This window comes from Procambarus clarkii, chromosome 44, assembly GCF_040958095.1.
Source record: "Procambarus clarkii isolate CNS0578487 chromosome 44, FALCON_Pclarkii_2.0, whole genome shotgun sequence".
In the NCBI taxonomy this organism is placed as follows: domain Eukaryota; kingdom Metazoa; phylum Arthropoda; class Malacostraca; order Decapoda; family Cambaridae; genus Procambarus; species Procambarus clarkii.
Window position 1 is genome coordinate 22,589,609 of NC_091193.1, and position 24,468 is coordinate 22,614,076.

At 43.5% G+C, this 24,468-nt stretch overlaps 2 protein-coding genes across 2 annotated transcripts; both read left to right on the forward strand.

Annotated features, from left to right (window-relative positions):
* Positions 1-319: 319 nt before the first annotated feature.
* Positions 320-13,141, forward strand: LOC123745164 (keratin, type I cytoskeletal 9-like; the record flags this gene model as incomplete). Its single annotated transcript, XM_069300369.1, has 4 exons — positions 320-1,096; positions 5,311-5,388; positions 7,166-7,315; positions 12,284-13,141. Coding segments are annotated over 4 exons (1,767 nt in total), but the record flags the coding sequence as incomplete, so codon positions are not given.
* A 3,142-nt stretch (positions 13,142-16,283) lies between these two features.
* LOC123745165 (uncharacterized) lies at positions 16,284-23,984 on the forward strand. Its single transcript, XM_069300370.1, has 2 exons — positions 16,284-16,659; positions 23,044-23,984. The coding sequence occupies exons 1-2, from the start codon at positions 16,284-16,286 to the stop codon at positions 23,778-23,780; spliced, it is 1,113 nt and encodes a 370-aa protein (XP_069156471.1). The 3' UTR covers positions 23,781-23,984.
* Positions 23,985-24,468: the final 484 nt, after the last annotated feature.

The window sequence follows — 24,468 nt, forward strand, 5'->3', positions numbered from 1 at the left end:
GTCCGAGAAGTGGTTAACTGTATTCTAAACCGGCAAACAGTATCCAGTTACTTTGACGCACAAGTGATGGTGATAGCTCAATATAGTGGCTGAATGAACAAGAATATTAACATGCCTTGTTTTTTGATGGAAATATTATCTTGTAAATGAAGTTACACAACTTGAAAGAATTATGATAAATATATTGTGTCATGTTTGTAGAACGTGAGAGTATGAGGTGTTGTGTTTACTAGGTCGTTCCATGACGTTGTTGGCAATATACTTGTAATTTTACATCCTCTTTTTATTTATATTATATATATATATATATATCTAACATATTCCCATTACTCTTCAGATATTGTCGTGTGTGTTGGCAGCGGCCGCGGCTGACTTGCGTCAGACCTACAGTCTACCAGCGCCCTCTGGCCAAGGCTTCTCCATCGGCAGCTCATCTGCTGGTTTCGGATCCTTTGGAGGCGGTGCAGGATCCTTTGGAGGCGGTGCAGGATCCTTTGGAGGCGGTGCAGGATCCTTTGGAGGCGGTGCAGGATCATTTGGAGGCGGTGCAGGATCCATCGGTGGTTCACAGTTCTCTAGCTCTGTGGTCAGCTGTGGCCAAGGACAGGTCCGGCATGTGGACGGCAGCTGTGTAACTCCTCAGGTCACCCGAAACCTGTTCCTGTACAAAGTCCCTTCAGCAACCCCGATCATTGGTCCAAGACCAAACGTTCCTCCTCCAAGGGTTGAGGACAACATTTTATTCATCCAATACCCAGAGGAACTTCTGAGCCAAGAACCGATTGTGGTTCCTCCTCCACAACAGAGGAACGTGGTGTACGTCCTCAACAAGCGGCCTCATCATGACCATAAGGTTATTCACGCACCAGGACCTGAACAGCCAGCTCCCGAGGTGTACTTCGTCAACTATGCTGAGGGCGAGAACCCGTCTTTACCCAGCGGTGGGGACCTCCAGTCGGCCCTCAACACCGCCTCTGAGGGCGGCGGTGAGCTCATCGGCAGCAGCGGTGGAGATCTCGGTGGCGCTGTTAGGGATGATGGTTTCGTTAACATTGGCAGCACCTCTAGCGTCTCGGCTCCGTCTGGCGTGTACGGTGTGCCTTAAGACACGTCTCACACGTATCATGGACGGAAGCCTCTGAGACCTACTCAGTGTCAACAACAGCTGCTTGTGCTTATCTTCTTCCCTCTAATTATATTATAATATGGAATATTATTTAAAGTTGATTAGCTCTCTTAATAAAATATATATATCAATATTTTGTATAAATATCCTACAGTATATTGTAATTGTTCTTTGCAGGTCTGTCTCCTAATATTTCTGCCCGTTCTCGCCAGAGTCAAGAATCTGTCGTATTAAAGTGCCTTATTCTAACTTACCTGAGCACTCAAAAACAGAAAACGGGACATTATGTAAATTTCGCGAGCCGCTACCATTTTCTAGTATGACAGTTTTTGGAAAGTATACGTCAAAATGCGACGTGCTATTAGAAGGACGGGTTGAACATTATGTGTTCATCAGAAAGTTAGAAAACTGAAGACTCGTACATACTTGATGGAATACGCTCACAGTTTTTCAGAAAACAGAATATGAATTCTATGCATTGTTAGGATATTACGTTAATATAGTGATCTTAGCTATAATTACATTACAGCTTACTAGTATTTACACTTGATGAGTGTTTTAAAATATAGAACATTATACTTTAACACACTCGCTCAACACGAACACAACTTGTGCTTACTGCTTGTAGGAACAAAGTCTGCCTTTATTGCTATGTTATAGTGACTATACTGATGCCTTCCTGAGAACTATGGGCAAGCAGACCCGACTGTTACCTTGCCCTCCCTGTATTGTCACCTTGCCCTCCCTGTATTGTCACCTTGCCCTCCCTGTATTGTTACCTTGCCCTCCCTGTATTGTCACCTTGCCCTCCCTGTATTGTCACCTTGCCCTCCCTGTATTGTCACCTTGCCCTCCCTGTATTGTCACCTTGCCCTCCCTGTATTGTCACCTTGCCCTCCCTGTATTGTTACCTTGCCCTCCCTGTATTGTCACCTTGCCCTCCCTGTATTGTTACCTTGCCCTCCCTGTATTGTTACCTTGCCCTCCCTGTATTGTCACCTTGCCCTCCCTGTATTGTTACCTTGCCCTCCCTGTATTGTTACCTGCCCCTCCCTGTATTGTTACCTTGCCCTCCCTGTATTGTTACCTTGCCCTCCCTGTATTGTTACCTGCCCCTCCCTGTATTGTCACCTTGCCCTCCCTGTATTGTTACCTTGCCCTCCCTGTATTGTCACCTTGCCCTCCCTGTATTGTCACCTTGCCCTCCCTGTATTGTTACCTTGCCCTCCCTGTATTGTTACCTTGCCCTCCCTGTATTGTTACCTGCCCCTCCCTGTATTGTTACCTTGCCCTCCCTGTATTGTTACCTTGCCCTCCCTGTATTGTCACCTTGCCCTCCCTGTATTGTTACCTGCCCCTCCCTGTATTGTTACCTGCCCCTCCCTGTATTGTTACCTTGCCCTCCCTGTATTGTCACCTTGCCCTCCCTGTATTGTTACCTTGCCCTCCCTGTATTGTTACCTTGCCCTCCCTGTATTGTTACCTTGCCCTCCCTGTATTGTCACCTTGCCCTCCCTGTATTGTTACCTTGCCCTCCCTGTATTGTCACCTTGCCCTCCCTGTATTGTCACCTTGCCCTCCCTGTATTGTTACCTTGCCCTCCCTGTATTGTCACCTTGCCCTCCCTGTATTGTCACCTTGCCCTCCCTGTATTGTCACCTTGCCCTCCCTGTATTGTCACCTTGCCCTCCCTGTATTGTCACCTTGCCCTCCCTGTATTGTTACCTTGCCCTCCCTGTATTGTCACCTTGCCCTCCCTGTATTGTTACCTGCCCCTCCCTGTATTGTTACCTGCCCCTCCCTGTATTGTCACCTTGCCCTCCCTGTATTGTTACCTTGCCCTCCCTGTATTGTTACCTGCCCCTCCCTGTATTGTCACCTTGCCCTCCCTGTATTGTCACCTTGCCCTCCCTGTATTGTTACCTGCCCCTCCCTGTATTGTTACCTTGCCCTCCCTGTATTGTCACCTTGCCCTCCCTGTATTGTTACCTGCCCCTCCCTGTATTGTCACCTTGCCCTCCCTGTATTGTTACCTGCCCCTCCCTGTATTGTCACCTTGCCCTCCCTGTATTGTTACCTTGCCCTCCCTGTATTGTCACCTTGCCCTCCCTGTATTGTTACCTTGCCCTCCCTGTATTGTTACCTGCCCCTCCCTGTATTGTCACCTTGCCCTCCCTGTATTGTCACCTTGCCCTCCCTGTATTGTTACCTGCCCCTCCCTGTATTGTCACCTTGCCCTCCCTGTATTGTTACCTGCCCCTCCCTGTATTGTCACCTTGCCCTCCCTGTATTGTTACCTGCCCCTCCCTGTATTGTCACCTTGCCCTCCCTGTATTGTTACCTTGCCCTCCCTGTATTGTCACCTTGCCCTCCCTGTATTGTTACCTTGCCCTCCCTGTATTGTTACCTGCCCCTCCCTGTATTGTCACCTTGCCCTCCCTGTATTGTTACCTTGCCCTCCCTGTATTGTTACCTGCCCCTCCCTGTATTGTCACCTTGCCCTCCCTGTATTGTTACCTTGCCCTCCCTGTATTGTTACCTTGCCCTCCCTGTATTGTTACCTTGCCCTCCCTGTATTGTTACCTGCCCCTCCCTGTATTGTCACCTTGCCCTCCCTGTATTGTTACCTGCCCCTCCCTGTATTGTCACCTTGCCCTCCCTGTATTGTTACCTTGCCCTCCCTGTATTGTCACCTTGCCCTCCCTGTATTGTTACCTTGCCCTCCCTGTATTGTTACCTTGCCCTCCCTGTATTGTCACCTTGCCCTCCCTGTATTGTTACCTTGCCCTCCCTGTATTGTTACCTGCCCCTCCCTGTATTGTCACCTTGCCCTCCCTGTATTGTTACCTTGCCCTCCCTGTATTGTTACCTTGCCCTCCCTGTATTGTTACCTTGCCCTCCCTGTATTGTTACCTTGCCCTCCCTGTATTGTTACCTTGCCCTCCCTGTATTGTTACCTGCCCCTCCCTGTATTGTCACCTTGCCCTCCCTGTATTGTTACCTTGCCCTCCCTGTATTGTTACCTTGCCCTCCCTGTATTGTTACCTTGCCCTCCCTGTATTGTTACCTTGCCCTCCCTGTATTGTTACCTTGCCCTCCCTGTATTGTTACCTGCCCCTCCCTGTATTGTTACCTTGCCCTCCCTGTATTGTTACCTTGCCCTCCCTGTATTGTTACCTTGCCCTCCCTGTATTGTTACCTTGCCCTCCCTGTATTGTTACCTTGCCCTCCCTGTATTGTCACCTTGCCCTTCACACATTGGCACCTTACCCTCATGTATTACCTATATGTTACATCGTTCCTAGGACAAGTAAACAATTTCGCTTTCTGGTTTAATTCCTTGATTCACATTTATATGATTTCAGCTTTGTGAGTGTTTAGAATTTTCATCAAACGTCATCACGAAAATGGTGATACAGATGCTATATATATATATATATATATATATATATATATATATATATATATATATATATATATATATATATATATATATATACACACACTGTTGCTGCTACGGCTAAATAGAATGAAGAATTCATATCATTCTTTTCAGTGATTAAAAAGAATGACATGAATGAAGCTCCGCTTGAACAAGGTCTTCAGACATGTAAATATCATTCACTTAGCGTTGTGCAGAAGAAAGCTGCTGTACATGCAGCTGGAAGGAATATAAGGAAGAAATAAACATTAAATCTTTAGAAAACATTCTTCCTCGCACCGTGTGACACAGACCTAGTCAACGTGGCTGTGTTAACATCCCGTCACACTCACCGTCATCTTTCGTGTTCCGCATCTAATTCTTTCTGAAAATTGCAAGACAAGACAGCTGCCAGTAATCGTGCCAAGACTCACGTTGCCATTGTGTCTCCGTAAACATTTATTTACATTTGATTCATAAGACGAGTTTTATTGCCTAATATATGATGAACCTAACATGAAACTTTTACATCATTCATAAAAAGAGTTTTTGTCATAACTAACAGCTCTGAAAATATACATGAAATAGGCTGGACATCTACTTATCGACACGTAAATCTTAAATATCTATGGTTGGTCATTAATCGCACATTTAACCAAAAACGTTGCATTTGGGATAGCACGAATTTGATAACATTTAGCTATAAAATTGTTCAGCACAATGATTTTGTAATTGTTCATTAATAATGAACCATTTTCCAAAGGGATGGCTGAAGTCTGCGACTACAGTAGACATCACTATCATCATTGTTGATACAACAACCTTCATCAATGGTGACAAAGTGATAACCATCATAAATTGCAATTCAGCATAGTCAACATCACCTTCAGTTTTGACAAGTATTCATTAATGGGCTGAGGTCCAACAAGGGAAGAGCTGCCTGCATGCACTCATAGTTCAGGCAACACAAAAACACAAATATGGCTCTATGCTCACGGACCAGGCGTCACCCAGAACACGCTGTCCGTCTTTAGTGCAGGGAACGAACAATGATTATTGATTAAACCATTTTTGGACGTGGAGCCGATATCGCAGATCGAGTGAGACAGGAAGGTATATCGCCGCTTATCTGAGAGGTCGAGACCGTTTAAGTACCGTATCTCCATAAGGCAACCGCTCCGCCGCTCCTGCCTGCGTATGACATAAATTTTTAAATATAAATATATTAAATAATAAATATAAATTTATTATTACATAATTTATGTAAGCATAAAACATAGAGGGTAGAGATTTCATTCTCTCTTAAAGAAGGTGTCTAGAAAACCCCTGCATTAGCAGGCTTCTTGGGGCTTCCTTTTTCATCAGATTTTTTCCAGGTGGTAATCGAGGTGAAGCTCTCTAGGAGCTAGCAGGTCCTACCTATTCCGTGGCATGTGCAGTTAGCACACCCTGCAGGAGGGAGGGAATTATCAGGGAAAAGCGTCAAGCCATTATGACTATATAGCACTTGAAGGGGGGTCATGATAAGCATTTGGGATGGGGGGGAAGGAATGGTGCCCAACCACTTCGACGATAGGGGATTGAACGCTGACCTGCATGAAGCGAGACCATCGCTCTACCGTCCAGCCCAAGTGGTTGGGCATTCCCTGCAGGAATATTCTCTGGAATTTCAGTGATATTTCGCCATACAAAAATTATACATTAACAAATGAAGCACGAAATTTACAATTAATGTCACACATTATTGATTCAGAACCATATCCATATTACGTTGAGATATCCATATCTCAACGTAATACAAAATGAATTACAGTAAGAGAATGTCAAGCGTCATTCGCGTAACTGCTATGGCTCGAGGGTTCTGCCACACTAAAAGGCGATGTATATATGCCTTTTTAAATTTCCAAAACTATTTACTAGCTCAAAAAGACTCACCCTAAAGACGAATTTGGTCACATAATTTTACATTAACTCGTGACGACAGGGCAGCCCTGTGTCTGGTCCTGTTCGACGCCAGGGCGACCTTCTGCCCAGTATTTGTAGCGCCAGGAAAGTCTTCTGTCGGGTAACAATACCAATGAGACCTCGAGTGTCTCAACCTGCCAGACCAAACACTTAGCTTCTTACTCATTTTACGTCTTGAGTGAAAAGTGATTGTGCTCCTTCGCCTTGATGCTCCGTTGACCTCCCAATTGTTATGCCAATGAGGTCTTTTCAGACTAGGCAAATCTGTACTGAATTAGTACATAGCAATTTAGGTCTTGCCTTATAATCCTGAGTAATTTCTCTCATTGTTAAACGAACGACCAGTCATGACCTGCAGGTGAGAGGACAAGGTGGTAACCGGGCTCCTCCAGCCTATTGTGTGGCAGCGTTGGGTCGCCACCCCGGAGACCCACACGACTGGTGAAGCTGTTGTGCAGTCCGCTCTCCCCAGCGTTCCCAACCTCACGAAACTGTTGTACAAAGGTGGCCAAACTTAACCAACCCGAGAACTCGCCAGCAGAAAACGGGGCATCACGTCAATTTCGCAACAAGACGCATCATTTTTAATACATCAGTTTTTGCTTCTTAGGGAAATTATACGTCAAAATGCGATGAGGATTTTGCTCATTCAGGTAAACAAGTTTGCTGATAATGCTTCACTCGTCTCTAAGTTTGCTGATAATGCTTCACTCGTCTCTAAGTTGGCTGATAATGCTTCACTTGTCTTTAAGTTGGCTGATAATGCTTCACTTGTCTCTAAGTTGGCTGATAACACTTCACTTGTCTGTAAGTTGGCTGATAACGCTTCACTTGTCTCTAAGTTGGCTGATAACGCTTCACTTGTCTCAAAGCACAATTAGTTATCTCTCTCTCATCCATATCTGTAAAAGAGAATGTTCGCGATAATAATATATATATCTTAGGGCTGAATCCTGGGAATGGTCAGTCGGCCTTGGGACCTCGATAAGCCTAACAGGTTTCGTGTCCCCAACAGTGAGAAACCATGGCACTTATTACAGCGATGTAATAGTTATTATATGTCGAATCATTAGAAATTTGTCTTTTATCCATTATTCTTAATAAGATTATTGACAAGAAGATTTGCTGAGATTTCGTATGAAATAACAGAGAATATTTTTGTCCTTTAAAAATGCGTGAATATTCCTGACAATTTTTTTTTTATTTTTACCAAAGTATTAATTTCTTTAAATAATTCACTAGTTATACTTTTTCATATGTTGAATAAGGATAATGGGTTAAAAAGTTATACATTCCAATAATTCAAAGCATAACTTCATTTCCTTTGTTAAAAGATACAATTAGTTGGATGCTCTTGCAGCCTCACAACTAGACCAGACCTGACAACAAAATTAATAAAATTAATCCAACTGGGAAAGCCCATTGGCGGAGAGAATAACTTTGTCATTGCACTGTGCTGCAACGCCACAATAGGAGATGACCCATTTCTCAGCCGTGCGTGCCCCCCATGCAGGGCACTTCTTCTAGCAACACTTACGTCTGCAACTCTGGCCTTCCGCCTTGGTGCCCCAATTCACAATTTTGTACAAGTGCAATTGCAACAATGGTGGAAGGTGACCAATCCGGATTGAAGGGTTGGCACTGTGGACGTTCCAAGGGTTTAGGTTTCGAGGCCACTAAAGATGGTAGTCCTTCTGGTAAATTCAAGTAAATATGCCACTTTCAAGATGAGCGCTATCTAGGGGCAGACTTTCATATATGCATCTGTCATGGTGGTGCATGATAATGTAAATACAACACGAATATCCATGTAGTTCCCATCTTTACTCATTACACAGCTGACTATCTTTGATCATTACATACCTGACCATCTTTTCTCATTACACAGTTGACTACTTTTGATCATTACAAACCTGACAATCTTAAATCATTACATAGCTGACTTTCTTAACTAATTACACCTCTAACAGTATTTACTCATTACTCATCTGACCATCTTAATTCATACACACCTGAATACATTTTTTCCCAGCGTACTTGACCATTTTTGCTTACTACATAATGGACCAATTTTACTCATAATTGCACCTATCAAAGAAACTAAATATAATAAAATAATTAGTTTTTAGTGATTTAAGATTGATTTTGCAATAGTACAAATTACCAGAATTCCTCTTCAATATGTAATACTTAATTAAGACCAGTCCTAGCTCTCTGTTCATTAGCTCTTTGGTAACATATCTAATATATTTTCATATTCAAAACTTTACTCACAAATGTTTGGATACTTTTAATATATTTAGTTTACACAAAAGAACAGTCGGTAAAATATTAAATTAGAAAAGTGCTGATAATTTGATATGCAAGTTTATAGAAAAGTTATAAATGTTATTATTATTCTTTAACATTTTGTATTTTAATGTGATTAATAGGTATAAATTATTCTACCTATTTTTAGTGTGAAGTAAATATTAGCTCACATATAGAGGTGAGCCGCCCTGAGAGTTGCTAGTACGAGCGGCTACCACTAGGAGCTGCGCACCTTAAAAGTTGACAAATATAGTTGGGAAGTTAAACATTTCCATATTATTAACAACTTTGAGGCAGCGCTGCTAGGGCTACCACTAAAGCTTTTGTGCCATTTTCGCCAAATATACTAAACATTTAGCGGTTCATTACAGCATTGCACTATCCTGCAGCCATATACAGTAATTTCCCCTGGTGCCAGTATCACACATTCCCAGAGCATCATAGCAATTGAAATGACTCAAATTTGCATTAATTATATTTTACATAGAAGAAGCACAGGTGAGGGAGGTAGGCACGAAGACCGCTAAATTGGTTTTATGTGCTCTTGTAAAAAGTTTTTGTTAATATTTATGGCAAAATTCTGGACATTGTTGTAAGAGAAGATGAGAGCTTGAGTTAAATAGGCGGCGGCATATTGGCCCACTACGATATGCTGAGAAACGAAGCCACATGTAAACACATTTACAGTATTATAACATGTATAAATGACAAATAAATAAAACGCTTAGGCTCATATATAGATATTAATAATACATTCGACATGTTTATTAATACATAAATGACATTTATTATACCTAAATGACCCTGATCGTTCATTGCCATTTTGTTTTCGTTTTAACCGGGACTAATGCAGGCTGATAGATGAAGTTAGGATAGGCTGCTGTATGTGGTTGTGCTGGTTGTGGTCGGCACAGCTCCTGGACACCTCACCAAGAGATGGACACCACTGTTTCTTTAGTAATTAGTTTTGCTTTCTGTTGATGGGCCCAACGTACAGGGTACGCTGTATTAGACTATTAAATGACTTTATCTATAATTCAAAGTAGAGGGTTTGTTATATTAGACTATTGTGAGAGGTTATCTTGTATCAAGAGAGCGGGGCGAGGTTAGGATCCATCCACATAGAGTAGCGGTAAAGCTAAACACTGTCAATTCCTTCACCGTCCGGTGCCACAATCACCAACCGTATTTGTAATGCAAATGCCAGTGAAAATATATACCTGTCAGAGTAGTCATTAGAAGTACAACGACGTCAGCAAATTTAAAATTCGTATTGGAAAAAATGATAAGAAAAGGAAAAGACATTTATGAGGCGAGGAGTAGGGGGAGGGCGGGAGGTGATCCATCACTCGCCAGCATACTACACAACGGTAGCATTAACTAACGCTACTTCTAATTAATATCTTGTCATATACCAACATTATTTTGTGGAAAATACATGAAATAGAAAAGCCTTCGATATTTACATAATAAATATATAAAATTCTTGGAAAATAAGATGGCTGGCCAGCGAAAGTACGCGGTGGTGGCTGCCCACTGGGGGGTATTGACACTTGGTCCCTTGTGAGTGTCAGGTGAGATTACTAAAGCGAGAGGAGGGAAGGGGAGGAACCATCAATGAAGGACACATGCAAGTCTCTGTGAGGCCAGCAGAGGCAGTATATAAGGAGGGAAGAACCAGACAGACATCACACTCCACCATGAAGCTTCTGGTGAGTTGCCTCTCTTCTCTCTCAGTGTGACCATACGAGCAACCAGTGATAATCTCCAGAAACCCGGACAGTTAATCGGGATGCAGACAAGTGCAGCTGTAGCGGCCTGGTCCCAGCCAGACAAGTGCAGCTGTAGCGGTCTGGTCCCAGCCAGACAAGTGCAGCTGTAGCGGCCTGGTCCCAGCCAGACAAGTGCTGCTGTAACGGCCTGGTCCCAGCCAGACAAGTGCTGCTGTAACGGCCTGGTCCCAGCCAGACAAGTGCAGCTGTAGCGGTCTGGTCCCAGCCAGACAAGTGCAGCTGTAGCGGTCTGGTCCCAGCCAGACAAGTGCAGCTGTAGCGGACTGGTCCCAGCCAGACAAGTGCTGCTGTAACGGCCTGGTCCCAGCCAGACAAGTGCTGCTGTAACGGCCTGGTCCCAGCCAGACAAGTGCAGCTGTAGCGGTCTGGTCCCAGCCAGACAAGTGCAGCTGTAGCGGCCTGGTCCCAGCCAGACAAGTGCAGCTGTAGCGGCCTGGTCCCAGCCAGACAAGTGCAGCTGTAGCGGCCTGGTCCCAGCCAGACAAGTGCAGCTGTAGCGGTCTGGTACCAGCCAGACAAGTGCAGCTGTAACGGTCTGGTACCAGCCAGACAAGTGCAGCTGTAGCGGTCTGGTACCAGCCAAACAATTTCAGCTGTAGCGGCCTGGTCCCAGCCAGACAAGTGCAGCTGTAGCGGCCTGGTCCCAGCCAGACAAGTGCAGCTGTAGCGGTCTGGTACCAGCCAGACAAGTGCAGCTGTAGCGGTCTGGTACCAGCCAGACAATTGCAGCTGTAGCGGTCTGGTCCCAGCCAGACAAGTACTGTTTTAATAGCGCTGTGGGTTGTGCTTGACAAGTGCTGTGGTAGTACTGGTCCCAGCCAGACAAGGGCTATTGTAGCACTGTTTACAGCCACAAAAGTGCTGCACTTGTCGTAGCCAGAGAGGTGCTGTTGTAGCTGCCAAGTCACATGTGGAGAAATAAGTGTTTTTCTCACAAGACATAACTCAGGAATGTGAAACACACAATAGGCCTGGTGATGCAAATATCAGGAGTTCTTCAAGAAAATATCCTGAGACGGAACTTACAGAACACAGAACTTCCAACACTGTAGTTGTGGCATACAAATGTCCGTAGTAAAGATCAAACTGCACAAATTATTCATGTATTGCTTGATAATGTTATTTCTGAAAGGTTATAATGATTTTTGGAAACACTATTTGTGATGATGTGGAGGACTGGTAACACTTGTTGCGATGAGTAGGGCTCATAACACAAGTTATGATAATGTGTAGCGCTAGTAGAACTAGGAGGTATAATGTGTAGCGCTAGTAGCACTAGGAGTCCAGCAACCAGGAGGCCTGGTCGACGACCGGGCCGCGGGGACGCTGAGCCCCGGAAGCACCTCAAGGTAACCTCAAGGTAACCTCAAGGTAGGAGGTATAATGTGTAGCGCTAGTAGCACTAGGAAGTATAATTTGTAAAACTAGTAACTAGTTGCAATGTGTACAAAAACATTTACAAACATGTAATGCATTCTATTTTTAATAATAATAATAATCAACCAGGGGTAATTTTGCAATCGTACTTATTAATATTTAAGTTTTATTCTGCTGCTATAAATTCAGTTCAATTGTGTGCAATATTGCACATACATATTATGGTTAAACTAGAACCAGCGTCTTTGGTGATGACCTCAGCATTTCAAACATGTTCCAATTACTTTGCAGATATTGTCGTGTGTGTTGGCAGCGGCCGCGGCTGACTTGCGTCAGACCTACAGTCTACCAGCGCCCTCTGGCCAAGGCTTCTCCATCGGCAGCTCATCTGCTGGTTTCGGATCCATTGGAGGCGGTGCAGGATCCTTTGGAGGCGGTGCAGGATCATTTGGAGGCGGTGCAGGATCATTTGGAGGCGGTGTAGGATCATTTGGAGGCGGTGCAGGATCCATCGGTGGTTCACAGTTCTCTAGCTCTGTGGTCAGCTGTGGCCAAGGACAGGTCCGGCATGTGGACGGCAGCTGTGTAACTCCTCAGGTCACCCGAAACCTGTTCCTGTACAAAGTCCCTTCAGCAACCCCGATCATTGGTCCAAGACCAAACGTTCCTCCTCCAAGGGTTGAGGACAACATTTTACTCATCCAATTCCCAGAGGAACTTCTGAGCCAAGAACCGATTGTGGTTCCTCCTCCACAACAGAGGAACGTGGTGTACGTCCTCAACAAGCGGCCTCATCATGACCATAAGGTTATTCACGCACCAGGACCTGAACAGCCAGCTCCCGAGGTGTACTTCGTCAACTATGCTGAGGGCGAGAACCCGTCTTTACCCAGCGGTGGGGACCTCCAGTCGGCCCTCAACACCGCCTCTGAGGGCGGCGGTGAGCTCATCGGCAGCAGCGGTGGCAGCGCTGGCGTTCCAGGTGGTGCTATTACCGATGGTGTCAGCGTGCCCGGCGTGTCTGCTCCGTCAGGTGTGTACGGTCTGCCCTGAGACACATCTCACATTGGCGTCAAGACTGCAAACCGTCAAGATCCAGTCACAGTCAACGACAATCATTATCTCGAATGATAAATAATATAGCCTAGTTTTATACTATCTCTCTCTCTGTATGTATATATATATATATATATATATATATATATATATATATATATATATATATATATATATATATATATATATATATATATATATACATACAGAGAGAGAGAGAGATTCTTAATATTAAAAGATCTAACTTGTATTTATTAGTTGATAAACTCAAATCCCTTAATAAAATGATATACAAATATTTTGTATATAAGTTTTCCTTGCGCAAATAATATAATCTGTTCTTCATATGTCTCATAGTCCTAAAGATTGGACAACAGTTACAGGTAATATATTATATGCTCAAAATTAAGAACTTGAAAATGATTAATTCATTTGTGGATCTTAAATTCAATAGTTTACACGCACGTACTAATGGGCTGAACAAAGGTTTATTTCTGTCATTCGAGTGTCTTAAGTTTATCATGTTAAGACTTGCATCACAGCATTTTCTCGAGAAAAAAATCTTTCTTTGTAAATTATTCCAAATATATCTGCACGAATAAAGGAATATAATATAGCTAAGGATTTGAGTGAAGAGTGTTGGTGGTATTCTCCTACGGCTATGTTAATAACACTTGATCTGTTCTTCTTCCATATAGAAATAATTAATTAGTTCAATTAATAAAAAAAATTATATATATATGTATATTTAGAGAGAGAGAGAGAGAGAGAGAGTGAGAGTGAGAGAGAGAGAGAGAGAGAGAGAGAGAGAGAGAGAGAGAGAGAGAGAGAGAGAGAGAGAGAGAGAGAGCTGCCTTCTGGAAGTTCAAGAGGAGAGACGGTACTGTTGTGCTTCTTAGATTGACGTTGCCAGCGTGTCTGCGTCCTATCTTCTTCAGTGTAATTCCCATGCCAAGAGCTGTATTATTTCTTGATGTGAACTCGAACCTAGTACAAATATTTTATATTATAATTATATTAAACATATTTTAAAATACTTTTGTATTAATAATGGATCGTCAGTACTTCATAATTAAATCTTACAAATTACCACAGGATGTTTACTCTGAAATAAACACAATAAGCATCTTTTGATTATTAAATCTCTTGCTTTAATATACTGTACTTCTCAGAACATGTGCAAGTTGTCTCTCCACTGAAATGGCAAGCCTATCGTCTTCTCAGCATCGCTGTCTCAGTGTAGGAGATGCACCTTATCGCACACCCTCAACATTTCCTCATAGACACATCACACTGTTTGTGGTTCTATTGTGCTAGGCTTAGTCTATTTATAACACTCATCAGTTTATTCATCACTATCAGAGTAGCAGTCGGCATTATCTGTGTTAACTAGTCTTTACGTCTTACTAAGAAGAGCAGAAACGGATCTGGAATAGATGCAGGCGATGAGTCACAATAACGTGGCTGAAGAATGTTGACCAGACCACACACTAGAAGGTGAAGGGACGACGACGTTTCGGTCTGTCCTGGACCATTTTCAAGTCGATTGAGAATGGTCCAGGACGGACTGAAACGTCGTCGTCCCTTCACCTTCTAGTGTGTGGTCTGGTCAACTGGAATAGGTATCACAGATTAAGTGAGGCAGAAGGAAATACCTTCCTACGTTTCCACTCATGTTTGTTTCTGGCATTAACTAGCACCGGAGTTATGCCATTAATTAAGTATTGGAGTTTGACTTGTTACTCAGAAACAAGAAGGTGTCTTTACAATTTCTCGGGTTTTAGTTCACTTCTCACTCCATTTTACATTGGAGCCTTTCTTGGTAACCCAGTATTGGGTTCACAACGGCGCCGGGGCTCTGGGTTCCAACTCACTATTGAGGTCCAGGACACCCAAAAACATGCTGATAGAAACATAGTATTTACTGGTATTATTACCGATCGGTGAGCGTAGACACTTCAATAACAATATAACGGAAAGATCCTTAAGCATCATACAAACCATATGAACTGAACGAAGCCGAAAAATGTGAAATCTACTGTAAATTGAACAGACAATTTTAGAAGCTGCTGGAACTCGGACTCACAGATTATTATTATTATTATTAACATCTCACAGAGGCACAGATTCATTGACTCAGACGCGCATACTCTCGTCTCAGACGCACGTACTCTCGTCTAGTATACTCAGTCCCAAGGCTTTACAGACGCATTGACTTAGACAAACGGGCTCGTAAATGCATGAGACTCATAAACGCAAGAACTCAAACACATGGACTCACAAACACATTGACCCAGTCACACAGAAACATAGACACACGCACCCAAAACACATATATTTAGATATACGGACACATAGAAGCATGGAATCAGTCACATGGACTTACAGAAGCCTCACATACACGGACTCACAGATGCATGTATTTACACAACTGAACTCCTTGACGCATTTACTTAGACAACTGGACTCACAGACTCATATACTTAGACAACTGGACTCACAGACTCATATACTTCGACAACTGGAATCACAGACTCATATACTTAGACAACTGGACTCACAGACTCATGTACTTAGACAACTGGACTCACAGACTCATATACTTAGACAACTGGACTCACAGACTCATATACTTCGACAACTGGAATCACAGACTCATATACTTAGACAACTGGACTCACAGACTCATGTACTTACACAACTGGACTCACAGACTCATATACTTCGACAACTGGACTCACAGACTCATGCACTTAAACAATTGGACTCATAGAGAGAATTTAAAAAACAAAACCTATTTATTTGTGTTTTGCAATGCTCGAAACATGTACTCGAATGACAACATAAAAATCCCGTTCCTTCACAACAAAAGCTTTCTTGTTTAAAACGTTTGGTTTGCGAGGGTTTAGAGTTGCGAGTATGAACGCTGAAAACAAGTATTTCCACTAAAATTTGTCCGCCAAACTTGGGCCCGACGCCAAGTTATATACCCTTACTGCGTCAAGTTCATTGCGTGAATCATAAGTGCCTTATTCGATTTTTTAGTACAAAGTGTGCTTATATACACAAATTTCCACGCAATATTCTTTAAGATAATTTTTTTGAAAGGTTTCTTAACAATTTACATTACAGTATTTCCGTATATGGCGGCCCGCACGTCCGTTTGGCGCCAAGCCCACAAAGGGTTAATCCGGTCTTGAGGTTACTGGTGGGCAGCTTTCCAGGTGGTGTCAACATGGCCGCCCTCGGCTGTATGTTGGCCACCGTAGTGGACCGTATGTTGGCCACTCTAGTGGACCGTATGTTGGCCACTCTAGTGGACCGTATGTTGGCCACTCTAGTGGACCGTATGTTGGCCACCGTAGTGGACCGTATGTTGGCCACTCTAGTGGGCCGTATGATGGCCACCGTAGTGGACCGTATGTTGGCCACTCTAGTGGGCCGTATGTTGGCCACTCTAGTGGGCCGTATGATGGCCACCGTAGTGGACCGTATGTTGGCCACTCTAGTGGGCCGTATGATGGCCACCGTAGTGGACCGTATGTTGGCCACTCTAGTGGACCGTATGTTGGCCACTCTAGTGGGCCGTATGATGGCCACCGTAGTGGACCGTATGTTGGCCACTCTAGTGGACCGTATGATGGCCGCTTTGGACCGACGCTCTGGGCCGTGTGTGTTGGACGCTCTGGGTTGTGTTGTTCGCCTTGGGTCGTGCGTTTGCCGCCCAGGGCTGTGTGCCGGCCGCCCACAGGCCAGATTTACCAGATTCACGAAGCAGTTACGCAAGCACTTACGAACCTGTACATCTTTTCTCATTCTTTGACGGCTTTGTTTACAATTATTAAACAGTTAATGAGCTCCGAAGCACCAGGAGGCTGTTTATAACAATAACAACGGTTAATTGGGAAGTTTCATGATTTTAAACTGTTCAATAAATGTAACCAAAACCGTCAAAGATTGAGGAAAGATGTACAGGTTCGTAAGTACTTCCGTAACTGCTTCGTAAATCTGACCCCTGGGCCGTGTGTGTGTGTGTTGGACGCTCTGGGTTGTGTTCTTCGCCTTGGGTCGTGTGTTAGCCGCCCTGGGTCGTGTGTTGGTAAACCAGCCCCTCGTCACTAACGAGAGCCAAATGCTCCATAATCCAGCCGCCAAACCCCTTATTTATGAATGAAAAACGGTTTAAACACGACTTACGACTGATGATTTCTCGAACCATGCTTCGCTGATCCCCTCCGTTCGAACCACAACGCTGAAAATGCTTCACCCACGTACTTCAAATACAAATAATCGCAAATAGAACTTAAACACCTATGTCTTGCTATACTTAGAACTTTAATATAAAATAGCATTAATTTAAATGAGAACATATCTATTTTTAATGCACAATACGTTAAAATGAATACTTTTGGGAGGCAGCAGATGCTTTAACAAGCCTGGCCTGAGGACAGGTTGTGGTAAACACAACCTGTACTTCAATTTATCAGAAGATGTATAGGAGTCTTACGGGTGCTTCTACTAATAAAAATTTCTTACGTCAATTAATGAAACACATTTTTTTGTTTTAATAAATACTATCTTTACTAACCACTGGTACCATATCACAACCCAATTCGTAAATTTTACAATAAAAGGATGATTCAAAAATATTTTTTCTTTTTTTCTTTCTGTGGCCAGCAAACGACAAATACTGTACCCACGTATATTGTAATTAACATTTCCGAAAGTGTATCTAAAATATTTACATTTTCTCTTCTGTTGTCAGTCAGGGAACTTACCAAATGAGAACTTGGACGTTTCAAGGAATAGTAATTTAAAGCAAACTTCTTTCCCTCCTAAATTAAAATGTTTAACATTTCCTCGCTTCGATGTTAACCGGTGCGAATCTGGCCCTTTGTCCGGTGCTGTGTGACATCAGACGACCGTGTTTGCAGTGCTTTATGCCACTGAGGCATCCCTATGATTGGTGATTTGTGACGCCAAGGCCGGCCTTTAATTGGTAATTATGATACCTGGGCGACCCTCTGTCCGGTCCAATGTGACGCCAGACGGCCCTGTCCTATCATATGTGACGCCAGACGGCCCTCTGTTCAGTCCTATGCGACGCCAGACAGCCCTCTGTCCAGTCCTATGTGACGCCTGGGAAGCCCACTGGCCCTCGATGTCTTAACTGCTTAGACCAAACACTTAGCTTCTTACTCATTTTACGTCTTGAGTGAAAAGTGATTGTGCTCCTTCGCCTTGATGCTCCGTTGACCTCCCAATTGTTATGCCAATGAGGTCTTTTCAGACTGGGCAAATCTGTGCTGAATTAGTATATAGGAATTTAGGTCTTGCCTTATAATCCTGAGTAATTTATCTCATTGTTACACGAACGACCAGTCATGACCTGCAGGTGAGAGGACAAGGTGGTAACCGGGGCTCCTCCAGCCTATTGTGTGGCAGCGTTGGGTCGCCACCCCGGAGACCCACAGGACTGGTGAAGCTGTTGTTGACGCTTCTCTCTCTCTCACACACACACACACACACACACACACGTTACGACACTAGAAAAAAAGAAGGGAGAGAGGGGGGGGGGGATATGATAGGATCGTTTAAAATACTCAGGGGGATTGACAAAGTGGAAATAGATGAAAGATTCACACGTAATATTAACAGAACGAGGAGACATGGGTGGAACCTGGAAACTCAGATGAGTCACAGAGATGTTAGTAAGTTTTCTTTTCGCGTGAGAGTAGTGGCAAAATGGAATGCACTGAAGGAGCAGGTTGTGGAAGCAAACTCTATTCAGAGTTTTAAAACTAGATATGACAGGGAAATGGGACAGGAGTCATTATGTAAACAACCGATGGCTAGAAAGGCGGGATCCAAGAGCCAATGCTCGATCCTGCAGGCACAAATAGGTGAGTACAAATGGGTGAGTACACATTTTGGAAGCAGTCGTTTTTGTAAACACTTGTAAATAAATGTGACCAAAAGGTCAATTTAATAATAGTTATTTAATAACAATTTAATACCGGATCAATTATTCTACCTTGAATCTACATTTAATTTTTCTTGTTCACTAGTAAAGGAAATCGAAAAATTAACTCTTCATTTTATATATTTAATGGACTTGACACATGTAGCAAAATGACGAGTTTCGCTTTAGCATGTTCGGAAGGAGTGGTAGAGTACACTCAAATTGGCAGACATAACATTATATATTCCATGTTGGATGATGACAGGTCAAGTGTAATAATGTCGAGGAGACTGGTAGATGTTTGGAGTGAATGTGGTCTTTGGTCGTGGAACATCTTGAAGTTCGTCTCAATGAAAGATTACACTATTTCAACACACATCCAGACCGTCACCAGGTATCATGACCAGCTAGTGTCAACATGTTACGACGCAAAATAACGGAATGACTACTTTCACCGAATGGTAATCGTAGTGTCTTGGCCTACGATCACCGACATTCAGGGGAATGCACGATGTGTGTTTATGCCACGCTTGGCTAAGTTAACTAAGATGGGCAGTTCAACATTTCCAGTTGTATATAGAATCAGGCGCCTGGGAACGCTGCTGTTGACTACTCCTCAAACATGTGCTGTTTGCTTACGGTTTTCAGATCGAACCCTCAGGTCGGGTTGCGTTTCGGTCTGTATCCTAATACTGTCAGCGTCCACTAGGCTAGTACCGTCAACGTCCACTGGGCTAGTACCGTCAACGTCCACTAGGCTAGTACCGTCAACGTCCACTAGGCTAGTACCGTCAACGTCCACTAGGCTAGTACCGTCAACGTCCACTGGGCTAGTACCGTCAACGTCCACTAGGCTAGTACCGTCAACGTCCACTAGGCTAGTACCGTCAACGTCCACTAGGCTAGTACCGTCAACGTCCACTGGGCTAGTACCGTCAACGTCCACTGGGCTAGTACCGTCAACGTCCACTGGGCTAGTACCGTCAACGTCCACTAGGCTAGTACCGTCAACGTCCACTAGGCTAGCACCGTCAACGTCCACTAGGCTAGTACCGTCAACGTCCACTAGGCTAGTACCGTCAACGTCCACTAGGCTAGTACCGTCAACGTCCACTGGGCTAGTACCGTCAACGTCCACTGGGCTAGTACCGTCAACGTCCACTGGGCTAGTACCGTCAACGTCCACTGGGCTAGTACCGTCAACGTCCACTGGGCTAGTACCATCAACGTCCACTGGGCTAGTACCGTCAACGTCCACTAGGCTAGTACCGTCAACGTCCACTGGGCTAGTACCATATGTACTCTCTCAACTCAACGGCACAGTTGTTCATATTTTATATAGTTATATGTGAACAATATTTAATATCACATACATTTTAAACGCCATTCGTTGCATTATTCTTTCTTTCATCGAAAAACTAAAATGATTCAACATTCTATCCATATATAAAATCTGTAGCCAAAATTTTGCACAATAATGGTATTCTTAATTTTACAACATTTCACTGTAATATTACCATAAATAGAGTTGATAGTTTCCTTAACTTAATTTACAATTACAAAATTTATTCTTACAGAAATAAATTATAACTATATGAAAATTATTCTTTCGTTACATTGGTCCCACTTAATGTTGTCTTTCATTTACAACATATTTAATTACTATACTTAATTAATTAATTATAATATTATACAACAAATAAAAATAAAAATTTAAATTTAATATAGAGAACTTTTTATTAGAGGTGCAGAGGGTAGAGGGAGATGTGCTCAAAGGCTGCTAAAGGGGTTTTACGAGTTTTTATGAAAGTTTTTATTGACATTTATGGCAAAATCGTCGCCACTGTTAATTCAGAGGCGCTAGGCTAGAGTCACCCGGGAGGCTACAGTGCCGGGCACGTACAAGTATGTACAGGAATACAGCTACATCAAATAACACTGGCTGAATATTAATTTGGGTTTAATTAATCAATGTATTATCTCCTGTAGGAGATAATACATTGATAATTAAACACAAACCCCAAGTTAATACTAAAATTTTATATAAATTAATGTTGCATTTGATGTTTGTGGTTAAAATAATTATATCAAGGAGATATCAAGGAGATATCAAGGTTGATATTTTAACCTTGATATGGTAAACCTTGAAATAAATATATAAGGGTTTACATGATCATTGTTGCATATAAATGAGAGTAATGTTTTATACCATAATGTTTGATTAACACAACAACTGCCTTCACACCTCTATAATAATCATTTAACAAATTTGGGGAACAGTTGGTAGAAGGTACTCCAATGTTAACACGATCTAAAATCACACTGAAGTGTAAGACGAGACATTTGAATGTTACGCTGCCACAGGTTACCTTACCTTGAGGTTACCTTGAGGTGCTTCCGGGGCTTAGCGTCCCCGCGGCCCAGTCGTCGACCAGGCCTCCTAGAGGTGTGGTCACTGTGTTGCTCCACTAGCAGTTGACCGTCACAAGAGGGACTAGACAAGAGACAATCACTAGAGGGACACTGGACATCTGACCAGAATAATACGTGCCAGCTGTATTAATAACTAATTTCACTTTTCATTATATTTAAGACATATCAATCATGTCATCCAACATATATTTTATGCCAATGCTTCCCTAATTGAACAGTGCGTATACAAAATTAAATTCTTGGAAAATAAGATGGCTGGCCAGCGAAAGTACGCGGTGGTGGCTGCCCACTGGGGGGTATTGACACTTGGTCCCTTGTGAGTGTCAGGTGAGATTACTAAAGCGAGAGGAGGGAAGGGGAGGAACCATCAATGAAGGACACATGCAAGTCTCTGTGAGGCCAGCAGAGGCAGTATATAAGGAGGGAAGAACCAGACAGACATCACACTCCACCATGAAGCTTCTGGTGAGTTGCCTCTCTTCTCTCTCAGTGTGACCATACGAGCAACCAGTGATAATCTCCAGAAACCCGGACAGTTAATCGGGATGCAGACAAGTGCAGCTGTAGCGGCCTGGTCCCAGCCAGACAAGTGCAGCTGTAGCGGCCTGGTCCCAGCCAGACAAACGCAGCTGTAGCGGCCTGGTCCCAGCCAGACAAGTGCAGCTGTAGCGGCCTGGTCCCAGCCAGACAAGTGCAGCTGTAGCGGCCTGGTCCCAGCCAGACAAGTGCAGCTGTAGCGGCCTGGTCCCAGCCAGACAAGTGCAGCTGTAGCGGCCTGGTCCCAACCAGACAAGTGCAGCTGTAGCGGCCTGGTCCCAGCCAGACAAGTGCAGCTGTAGCGGCCTGGTCTCAGCAAGACAAGTGCAGCTGTAGCGGCCTGGTCCCAGCCAGACAAGTGCTGCAGTAGCACTGGTCTCAGCAAGACAAGTGCAGCTGTAGCGGCCTGGTCCCAGCCAGACAAGTGCTGCAGTAGCACTGGTCTCAGCAAGACAAGGGCAGCTGTAGCGGCCTGGTCCCAGCCAGACAAGTGCTGTTGTAGCACTGCTGTAACAGTCGAAGGAGCAATAAGTAATGCTCACAGGACATGTGACATCCATTCCTAGGCCTGGTGATCCAAGAATCACTTCCTAATTGAAGTTTCCAGAGTTAACTACAAAACTCTAATACAAAGAAAAATAATATTTTAAATTTTAAGCGTTTTTTTCCTGGAGATCTACAACGGCGAAAGTGTTATATGTCACTGTAGAAGCTAGCCTATCTTATCTTCCGTATACCCTTTCAAATGACAACGGTATTACTGAGAGTTTTATATACAGTAAGGTAGCGCGGGTTGCAGACTCTTGTAAGACTGGTAATAATGCATATGTCTGAGATTTGAGAGCTAAGAATATGACTGACTGTAAGAGACCGACTGTATTATTAATGCATATTTTTATTTACACCTCGGAATCAATCTTCTATACAAATTAATTAGGTAATTCATACAATCTAATTGTACGACATTAATTTTTATTATAAATATAATTATTATTCAGTGCAGTAACTCTAGCATCACCGTAGTTACTGAGGGTTTTCTTTTAGGTAAGAATTCAACTTCACTGAATTACTCTTCAGATATTGTCGTGTGTGTTGGCAGCGGCCGCGGCTGACTTGCGTCAGACCTACAGTCTACCAGCGCCCTCTGGCCAAGGCTTCTCCATCGGCAGCTCATCTGCTGGTTTCGGATCCTTTGGAGGCGGTGCAGGATCATTTGGAGGCGGTGTAGGATCATTTGCAGGCGGTGCAGGATCCATCGGTGGTTCACAGTTCTCTAGCTCTGTGGTCAGCTGTGGCCAAGGACAGGTCCGGCATGTGGACGGCAGCTGTGTAACTCCTCAGGTCACCCGAAACCTGTTCCTGTACAAAGTCCCTTCAGCAACCCCGATCATTGGTCCAAGACCAAACGTTCCTCCTCCAAGGGTTGAGGACAACATTTTACTCATCCAATTCCCAGAGGAACTTCTGAGCCAAGAACCGATTGTGGTTCCTCCTCCACAACAGAGGAACGTGGTGTACGTCCTCAACAAGCGGCCTCATCATGACCATAAGGTTATTCACGCACCAGGACCTGAACAGCCAGCTCCCGAGGTGTACTTCGTCAACTATGCTGAGGGCGAGAACCCGTCTTTACCCAGCGGTGGGGACCTCCAGTCTGCCCTCAACACCGCCTCTGAGGGCGGCGGTGAGCTCATCGGCAGTAGCGGTGGCAGCGTTGGCGGCGGCAGTGGTATTGTTGGCGGAGGCGTGAGCGGAACATCAGGCGCCGCTGCTCCGTCTGGTGTATATGGTCTGCCCTAAGATGGAACTTCAGCAGGTTAAATTGTACTACTTTAAACAGTGTAATATACTTAGATGAATCAATATATAGGGCTTTGGATTCTTTAAATAATTGTAATGTATTAATTTGTATTTATTTTTAATTAAAAAATTGTGCTCAAAGTCGTATCAAATAAGCCAGACTAACCAATTTTATTGACAGAATAAAGTATATATTCTATTTCTATATATAATTATCCTCCTTGTTTAATGCTACTGGAAAGGAAATCTGCGGTGTTAAAGTTTGCTTGAAAAAATTGGGAATACACTGAGTATAATTAATAATGCACATAAGGACGCACGAGATACTAAATATTTTATTCACAGTTACAGCACCGCTCCTGTGCCAGGTAAGTCCACTACGGGCTCACCATAGCCCGTGTTACTTGGAACTTTTTGTTCCTAGTAGCTGAATCTAAAAACAACAAAAATACTAAACATTTGAGGATTTTGTGTTTAAGAATCTGCCTTAATCAGCGCCAAGGTGTCGTTTAAGACCATAACCCGAGGATAACCTATACTTAACCATCTGAGGTATAGACGTGTGCTTGCTGTTAATGTATGCACTTCTGCTTGACAGTTGTAATCGTACACGATAACCTAACCAAGTGCCGCGCTTATGCTATTTATTAATAAGTATAGTATTCTAATTATTATTATTATTTACTAT